The 10,000-nt window shown below is 37.8% G+C and overlaps 1 protein-coding gene across 4 annotated transcripts in view; it reads left to right on the forward strand.

Moving 5' to 3' along the window:
* Positions 1-10,000, forward strand: part of LOC144978082 (sperm-specific sodium:proton exchanger-like) — a 64,808-nt gene that overhangs the window by 24,965 nt on the left and 29,843 nt on the right. For all 4 annotated transcript variants that reach the window (XM_078923633.1, XM_078923636.1, XM_078923632.1 and 1 more), the window contains exons 12-16: positions 2,739-2,811; positions 3,805-3,942; positions 6,274-6,371; positions 8,604-8,664; positions 9,884-9,963. In XM_078923633.1, coding sequence (XP_078779759.1) covers positions 2,739-2,811; positions 3,805-3,942; positions 6,274-6,371; positions 8,604-8,664; positions 9,884-9,963 — 450 coding nt within the window. The remainder of the gene's footprint in view (positions 1-2,738; positions 2,812-3,804; positions 3,943-6,273; positions 6,372-8,603; positions 8,665-9,883; positions 9,964-10,000) is intronic.

The raw sequence follows: 10,000 nt of genomic DNA on the forward strand, positions 1-10,000 counted from the left end.
TGTAGTCAATAGTTCAACCAATAGGACCACTTGTTTCCATGAGCTCTACTAACGACAACTCACTAGGCGGTGCAAAAAAAACAATGACGTCAAACTGCCAGTCCTTTTGGATTTCAGTGTCAGGCTATAACATAACGATGGCTACGGTTTGACCGTAGCGTGGCCTTCGTAAAGTTATGGCCTGATACTGACCAAAAAATGATGTCAAAATGCCAGTCTTTTGCCACAAAAGAAAACAAATCGTGAGTTGTATTCAATAGTTCAACCAATGAAATAACTTGTTTCCATGAGCTCTACTAACGACAACTCACTCTAGGCGTTGCAAAAACCAAATAATGACGTCAGACTGCCAGTCCTTTTGGATTTCAGTGTCAGGCTATAACATAACGATGGCTACGATAGAACACACGCTTCACAATCAAAAGGACCGAGATCTTTTTTCTGGCCCCTCCTGTCCACCCACCCAGCAGTGATTGGATAGCTTGGTCTGTTAGATCCGGTGGAAAGTACTTTGCAATAGACTAGCATCCTATCCAAAGGGTAGCAAGCTATTGCTCTTGTCTGTTTCATGCTATAGAAACTGGGATAAACTCCGGCTCCATGGGCTTAATGACTCTGAAGGTAAACTTTTCTTTTAGCAATATTTATGTCCTTCTAATAGTCAAGTACAAACCTGTATGTAGATTTTATAGGGAATGGGTGACGTCCAATCAAGGGACGCTACTCTTCCGCTAATCTCATTCAAATCTCGCTTAAAGTTTTCTTTTTATGTCATAATGTTGCAATACTATTATCATATTTTGTTGTTGTTAAATTGAATTCGTATCACTTTTCCATCAAACATGTCTTAATGTAATATGTATTGTTTTATATCACTGTAAAGTGCTTAGAGTCTGTGACAATGGGGTAAAGCGCTATATAAATGCCATTTATTATTATTATTATTATTATTATTATTATTATTATTTTTCCAATAAAATTATTTTGTTATAGTTTGTAGAGATTACATTTCTTGTTCACCTCGTCCTAAAGACAAAATCCACTGATTTAAACTCTTTTTCTAGACACCTTTTGGACGGAATTATTCCTCTCATTTCTTCCAGTGGAAGTAAAATTTAGAGTCCCTTTGATCTAAAAAAAACACGGTTATCTTTCTTTTAACTCTCTCGAGTTCACCCTCATTGAAAATTGAACAAATTTGTTCGACGTTCCATGCATATGAATTCGAGAGAGTTAAATTGCCCAAACTCCCTAAAATTGAAAGGCTACATGAGGCAACAACAAGAGATGAAGTGAGCAGGAAAGTGCCAGAAGACAATAGAGAATAGTAAAATTTTTCGCCACGGCTTTTCCATATCTAATCTTAGCACAAAATTTCAAGCAATGTTAAGCATAGTCAGTGGCCGAATGGGCCAGTGATCGTGGAAAATTCTGGTCCAGATGTTGTGTCCTTGGTTAAGGCACTTAACACACATTACCCCACTCGACTTAGGCATGATTGAGTACCTGGCTAGAGGTAGTGATGGATATTGTAAGATCATTAGTACAAAAAGAATGCCTACGACCAGTACTGTATGAAATGCAAGTATTGTTTCATCATATGGCCTGCTGGGGAAATAAATGAAACAGTTTGAAGCGCAGGGTTAGTCCTTAGAAATGCGCTATAAATAGAATGAGGCTGGTGTCACTCAGGTCTTTGTTATTGCTTTTTGCCACCCGCATTTATGAGTAATTCTCAAACGTTTAAGGTTACACATAGTTTTGTGTGTTGGTCTGTTATATTTCCGGATAGCAATGTTGTGAGCTTCTTAGCCAAGCGTATACTATCTATATAAAAATTCATATTTACTTTATTTTAATTTTTAATCATTCATAGGAATAGATGTAGTAAAATGCTGATAACATAGCATTAAAATTGTTACATTGCTCATCCAAGCTATCACAGCTATACAAGGGCAGGGAGTTGCAAAGATTAAGATCCTAGATTTTCAAGCTTAAAAAAAAAAAAATTGAGCTTTTATATAGCGCAATATCCACTAGACGTGCTCAAAGCGCTTTACAAGGGGTCCGTGGCCAAAAACAACATTTAACATATAGGATGGGGCATGATGCCTGTTAGGCAATATTGCAATTTTTTTCTGACAGGGACAACGCTGTTAACAGCCAGGTACTCATTTTACACCTGAGTATGATGAATGTGAGTAAAGAGCCTTTTCCAAGGACTCAACTACTTGCCGAGCAAGGCTTGAACCCAGGACCTTCCGATCCAAAAGCGAGTGTCATACCACTAGACCACATAGTCGCACACGAGAGCATAGCCATTATTTGAAGAAAAGAAGCAAAGTAATGTATTGCTCGTTTTATGTCACCAAAACCAGTCATCTTGAAATTTCAATATATATTGCATGCAAAGTCTATATGTATATATATATTATTTTTAAAAATATTTACCACAATGTTTGAGACAGTCTACATTAATGTTTCAGGCTTAATTCGCCATCGTCAGGACTGAGTTGTTTTGTTGACAACTCAGTCCTGACGATGGCGAATTAAGCCTGAAACATTAATGTAGACTGTCTCAAACATTGTGGTAAATATTTTTTAAAATAATAAATCGCTCCATTACTACATGTCGAGCACTTTTCGTACCATATTTGTATCAAACACGATTCAATATATATATATATATATATATATATATTTGTGACTTGATTTATTACCCTCTCTCTTTTCTGTAGGTTTCTGTCAAACTCCAATTGGAATTTAGTCAGAAGTTTTTGTACCATCTCAGATCCTTATTCTAACAACGTGGTGAGTTACAAGTTACTACAACAAATAAGAAAATATTTGTTTGTGACCAATGGCCTTGAAAGGGTATATTATGTCAGGATGAAAGAAAAAAAGGCTACTTCAGAGCCATTGGGCTCATGGAGCCAGAGTTTATCCTGGTTTCTATTGCATGAAACGGACAATGGCTAGAAGGGAAACAGCTGAATGTATAGATAGTTCAAAGATGACGTCACACAGGTCTTTGTTATTGTTTTTTGCCCCGCGTTTATGAGTAATACTCACTGAACTGTATTAACCCGACTATGAACGTTCATGGATACACACAGTTTTGTGTGTCGGTCCGTTATACTTCCGGATGGCAATGTTATGAGCTTCTTAGCCAAGCGCATACTATCTATAGTTATAGTTTTGGGAGATGATATTCTTTTTCCTTGTAAATCATCTCTCTGTTATTTACTGTTATTTTAAAAAATTTTAACATATGATTTGTAAACATTTGAGTGAGTTCCTTTTAGTGGGAGCTTTAGCTAGTGTCTGGGTGAGACTTTTAAGTGATCTCAAACTGAGTACATTGATAGTGTGCTCTTGGAATCTACATCTGTTCCCTATTTGAACCATTTCCCCTAATATATGCACTTTTTATAAGTATTTTGTGCAGAGTTTTAACAAGTTTACAATGTAAAACCCTACAAACTGTGGAGTGATCCTCGACAATATTGGAGGTTTCCACAAGAAGAAGAAGAAGAAGAGGTCTTACTTTTTCCTCAAGTCCATGTAGAATGTTTTTACTATCCAATTTTCATCCTTTCTTACTGGTGCTGATATGAACTAAATGTGTTGCAAGCGCCGTAAAACCCTTAAAACCAAAAACAAACAAACAACAATGTCTTCCTGTGACACACAGACATCATACTGTTTTGAGATGATGGGCCACATTCATGTTTCCATATTCAGGCCTTAACTTCAAACAACCCTATGCCTTTCTTTCTTTCTTTTTTTTTTGTGTGTGAACAGACAGAGGGTCAATATGCACAAGATACAAATCAAATTACATGCCCTTCGTGTAATGCAATTGTTCCACATATACCAACCCCCCAGGAAATTCATGAGATGAAGGCGGAAGCTGTAAGAAAGTACCTTAAAATTTTCAAGGTAGGTTGGATGAATTACTGTAAACCATCCTATTAGGTACACATACTTTATGAACACAACTACTGACTCTGTTCATTACTTTTGACAGTTCACAGCTTCTAGCAGCTATGTGGTCTAGTGGTATGACATTTCCTATCGGATCGGAAGGTCCTGGGTTCGAGCCTTTCTCGGCACAAAGTTTGAGTCCTTGAAAAAGACTCTTTACTCACACTCACCGTAATCAGGTTAAAAATGAGTACCTGGTCATTAACAGCGTTGTCTCTTTAGGAAAAAAAATTGTATTATCGCCTAACTATCGCCTAACAGGCGTCATGTCTCATTCTTTACGCTATGTGTTGCTGTTGATCAGGGACCCTTTGTAAAGCGCTTTGAGCACGTTCAGTGGATATTGCGCTACATAAAAGCTCAATTGTTTTTAGCAGCTAAGCATCACTGACTTGTAATAGAACAACATTGATTTTTAAAATTGTTTGTGGCAGTGGTGGAGTATCAGTATCAGCACAATAGGATTCAATAGTCGTAACGTCACTTCCATCCTAATGACTCATGGTAACTTAGCAACACTGGCTCTAAACTATCGGAACAATGGCGGACGCCCGTATGAAATATTTCTCCTGCGAGCATAAAAGCGTATCCAGAGGGAACAAACCATAAATTTGATCATGTTTTGACTTTTACACATTCTGGTCACAAAACATATGAAAAAATCTAGCCAGCCTGAAGAATAAAAAGTAATGATTTTCTTTGTTTAGAACCAAGATGGCCACCGTTGCCGGGCTGTGTGACATCAGATTACTGAATCCAATTTATCTCTTTGTATCAAAGGCAAGCAATGGTGATCATGGTTGACAACGATTGTGAAAAGAAATAAACAAAAATGAATATACTTACTTACTTACTTAATCCGCCCCTTGGGGCGCCCAGCATGAGCCACAAGTCTTCGCCATTCTGTCCTGTCCTCCATAAGCGTACGCAGCTCCTGGGTGTTGTCCATTCCTGTGTCATCTAGCAGACAGTCAATGTAAGTTTTATTCTGCCTGCTTCTGCTTCTGGTTCTCTCAGGTGGTTCCCAAAGCACAAGACTGCTTGAAAATCTCCTTCTTGTGTCTCCAGCAGTGCCCGCAAGTCTCAGTCTTCTCTTTTGAATCTTCGAGGTCACTTGGGGGAGGTCACTGTAGAGCTCTTCATTTGATATGTGCTCTTTCCAGCTTACATTGAGGGCCATCCGCAGCATACGGGTGTAGCAGCCGTCCAGTTGCTTCTCAAGGGCTTTAGTAAGAGTCCATGTCGCTGCTCCATATAGAAAAAAAAAAAATTATTCTCTATTGTCTTCTCGCACTTTTCTATTCACTTCATCTCTTGTTGTTACCATATAGAAGCACTGACTCTTCGGTTGCCAGGAAGTCTCTTCTTTATTTCAGCTTTATAACAGCTTCAAAAAAAAAAAGAGCAAAATACCAAACATGGAATGTGAAAGGTTATAAATGAAGCGCTGTGAAGAGCACAGAGCTTGGTGAAAGAGTGAAAATGGGATTTGCAATCTTTTCCAAAGAAACTAATCTTTGTACTGTTAAGCCTGAATGTAGAGCGCGAGTTGATCTATATGGCTATAATCGTGCGGCTATGTGGTCTTGTGGTATGACACTCGCTTTAGGATCGGAGGGTCCTGGGTTCGAGCCTCGCTCTGCGCATAGTTGAGTCCTTGGAAAAGGCTTTATACTCACATTCTCTCACCGTACTCAGGTGTAAAATAAGTACCTGACCATTAACGGCATTGTCTCTGTCCGAAAAAAATTATAATATCGCCTAACATAGTCATGTCCCATCCTACATGTTAAATGTTGCTGTTGGCCAGGGACCCCTTGTAAAGCGCTTTGAGCACGTTTAGTGAATATTGCGCTATATAAATGCTCAAAGCTCAAAGCTCAATATTGTGATTATTATTTTGTATCCTCAAAAATCTGATTCGTCAGCACATTGACGAAGTAAGAAATTTATTTATTTTTATCTTGAGCTTTTATATAGCGCAATATCCACTAAATATGCTCAAAGCGCTTTACTAGGGGTCCCTGGTCAACAGCAACATTTAACATGTAGGACGAGACATGACGCCTGTTAGGCGATATTACAATTTTTCGGACAAAGACAATGCTGTTAACGGCCAGGTACTCATTTTACACCTGAGTACGGTGAGAGAATGTGAGTAAAGAGTCTTTTCCAAGGACTCAACTATGCGTCGAGCGAGGCTCGAACCCAGAACCTTCCGATCCGAAAACAAGTGTCATACCACTAGACGACATAGCCGCACAAATTTACTAACTTTAACCACAGAAAGCCATTTGGGAACAGTTTGAACACGGAACTCTGAGTGGCTATGGAGCCCAAAGACTGGACGACATGATAGAACACGCCTATGACACAGACCTAGGGTAAGTCATGCTGTCATACCAAATTCAACCTTTTTTTGACTCTTTTCGGTTTATTTATTTCTTGGAAAAAAAAGTGAAAAAGTTTGGGGTAGGCATTGTTGGAAGATTGTCAAAAACTATTGTGTATGGTACTGTGTTAAACAGAGTAGAAAAAAAAATACATGAAAAAACATAATTTTAAAAATTTGGCCATCATGGACTTTGGAAGTTGGAGAAGCTTTTTTAATTTTTAATTGGGGAGGGGAGAGAGGAAGGGGGGGGGGAGGAAAGGAGTGTTTTTTCTGTTGTATTTTTCTTTCTGTTTTATCTGCCAATGCTTCATTCACTTTGTGTTGTTTTTGTTTTTTTCATTTAAACTGTTCACCGTCTTAGTCATGTGAACGTTCAAAATGTCTTTACTGGGTGAAATTTATATTTAATTTTATTCATCATTGTTTAAGGTCAACTAAATTTTTACTTTATTTCTCACATTTATGAATTTTGAAACTTCAGTTGTTTAATTACCATTATCATTTGAACTTTCAACCTGGAAAGTTAAATAAACGTTTTGAAGACTTTTACATATTTCATTGACAATTTTCAATTTATTTTGTTGAAGTATTTTATTTATATCCTTTTTCAAAATTGAATTTACCTTTTATTTTTTATTCCCATTTCTTTTTGCTCTTATTTTAAAATATTTTGTCATTGTTAATTATTTTAAATATTGTTCGATTACTAGTTGAGTTGTTTATTTGATTGTTTTGTATCCCTTCATGTGTAAAGTATCCACTTTACTTTACAATTAAGATGAAAATCTGAGATGGTGTGTGGAGTGCCACGTAAAACAGAAAAGAAAAATGGAAGACCAAAATCAGCCTAAAAAAAATCAACCTTTAGACTCGTGGTCTCGTGGTTTAAACTTCTGTCTAAATTTTCCTGAGGTAAGCCAGAAGGAATATTTTTATATTTTCCTTTGTGATACAGCAGTAGCTTGATTTGTGGACGCCTATCTATATTTGGTTGCAAAAATTGTGCCTGTAATGTACTTGGTTACTTTTGTTTTTTTCTGGGTCTTACAAAATCCTCAAATTTTTGAAACACTTGTTCTACTGTGAATTCGTCTGTTGTTTGAAGAGTTTTAGAAATTTCTCTTCCTTTTTCACCTACCCAGGAACTGATCCACTCTCGACGTTGTTTGTATGTCGTTCGATTGAGGGGCGATTTCAAAGCAAAATCGGCAATGCTCTTTAAACCTGTTTAACTCTAACTCTAAGAAGAGATCAGGGGCATTCCAATTAATTACGGGTTGAGCCATTTTTATTTTAATCACTTGACAGTTGGCTCAGTTGCCAGATATAACAAAAGTAACCAAATACATTACAGTGCCATTGTGTAACAAAAGTAACCAAATACATTACAGTGCCATTGTGTAACAAAAGTAACCAAATACATTACAGTGCCATTGTGTAACAAAAGTAACCAAATACATTACAGTGCCATTGTGTAACAAAAGTATCAAATACATTACAGTGCCATTGTGTAACAAAAGTAACCAAATACATTACAGTGCCATTGTGTAACAAAAGTAACCAAATACATTACAGTGCCATTGTGTAACAAAAGTATCAAATACATTACAGTGCCATTGTGTAACAAAAGTAACCAAATACATTACAGTGCCATTGTGTAACAAAAGTTACCAAATACATTACAGTGCCATTGTAAATGGTGGGGGTCATGTCAGATGGAAACATAGACCTGGTGATGCATTATGTGATCCAATCTGTATTCATGTGTGAAGCGTACTGTTACCTATTTTTATAGGTATTGTTTTGTAATTTTTAATGACATAAGTCAGTCATAAATACCTGGCATATTAAACGTGAATTTTGATTTTCGTCTGTGTCAAAGAGAAAATAAATATTTTGAATTCTCTTCAGTTTCAAACAGTATTTTAGTCCTTCAGTGGCATAGGACCCATGGACTCGGGAGTTTATTTTGGTTGCTGTAATGTTCAACTGACAGTCCTAATTTAATGTTACTCTCAGTGCAGCGCTGCAAATTGAGGTAGGACGAGGTGACTTGCTCAAGGCTATACAGCGCAGCAGTAGGTGATCGAACTCGGTACCTTTCGGGTACGAAGCAAAGACCGTACCACTGAGCCACGCTGTCCCATTCTTGCATGTTCATGATATTTTGCTTAGTACAGAATTGTACTTATAAAATCTTATTATCCACTGTTGACCACAGGACAGTCAGTGTCAGGGCAGTGAAAGCTATATGGAAGTTGCCAGATTGGTTGCATAGAGTGGTATGTATATCTGTCTCTCATAGATGAAACCGCTGTATTTTTTTTTTTTCATATTTGTGTGAACATATGGTCTTCTTGCATATTCTTGTCTGTGCTTATAATGTCTTGCAGGATTTTCAAGAGGTCAGGAAATTGAGAAAAGGTCAGGAAATTGAGAAAAGGTCAGGAAATTTAGAAGAGGTCAGGAAATTGAGAAAAGGTCAGGAAATTGAGAAAAGGTCAGGAAATTGAGAAAAGGTCAGGGATTTAATAAGTTTCTTCCCCGGGTTGGAAAGAAGTCAGGAAATTACTCGTTTAAGTTTATATGGGTCTAGAAATAGTCTGGAATGTTTAGGTCAACATCACTACTACTACTATCAGATCGTCATCATCACCACCACCATTTGCAACATCATCATCATCACCATCATCATTATCACTATCACCAACATCACATCATAATCACTACCACCACCACCACCACCACCACATCATCATCACACCACCACATCATCATCATAACTACCACCACTGCTGCAAACATCACCACCACCACCACATAATCATCATCACTACCTCCCTCACCACATAATCACCACCACTACCTCCCTCACCACATAATCACCACCACTACCTCCCTCACCACATAATCACCACCACTACCTCCCTCACCACATAATCACCACCACTACCTCCCTCACCACATAATCACCACCACTACCTCCCTCACCACATAATCATCACCACTACCTCCCTCACCACATAATCACCACCACTACCTCCCTCACCACATAATCATCACCACTACCTCCCTCATCACAACTCCAATCATCACCACATCGTCATCATAACAAAGACTGGAGTGACGTCATCTTCGAACTATCTATATTCGCATTTTCATCACAAAATGGCTGACACGTGATTGAGGCAGCATGAGAATGACAAGCTAAGACCATACGACTTTTGAATTCAGCACAAAATCTCAATTAAAATACCCCCCTAGGGCCAATTGTATTTTCTGATGAAAGAAATTAAACCATTGGTTCAATTTATATTACTTTTGTAGAAAGTACGATTGGATTACATTATTATTTTTGCCTTTCAAGACCGGCTGCACTGTGCGTCCATTGGTCAGTTGAACAGATTCTGCTCTGGCCGCACAGTGAAGCCAATGGCGCTGAAACAGTTAAGGCATTCTTTGTTTTTTTAACAAATTTTTTATTCTTCTCTCACCTTTCAGGAAATGGTCATTCAGTGCCTCAAAGTTTGCCAACCTTTGCCATCCTCAACTGATCATCGCACAAAGTCACCGTCTCACAGGTATACACATATTCTACATAACTCATGGTCTTAAACT

Source organism: Berghia stephanieae, chromosome 8 (assembly GCF_034508935.2).
Source record: "Berghia stephanieae isolate SIO BIC M18660-M18661 chromosome 8, UCSD_Bste_1.3, whole genome shotgun sequence".
Lineage (NCBI taxonomy): Eukaryota > Metazoa > Mollusca > Gastropoda > Nudibranchia > Aeolidiidae > Berghia > Berghia stephanieae.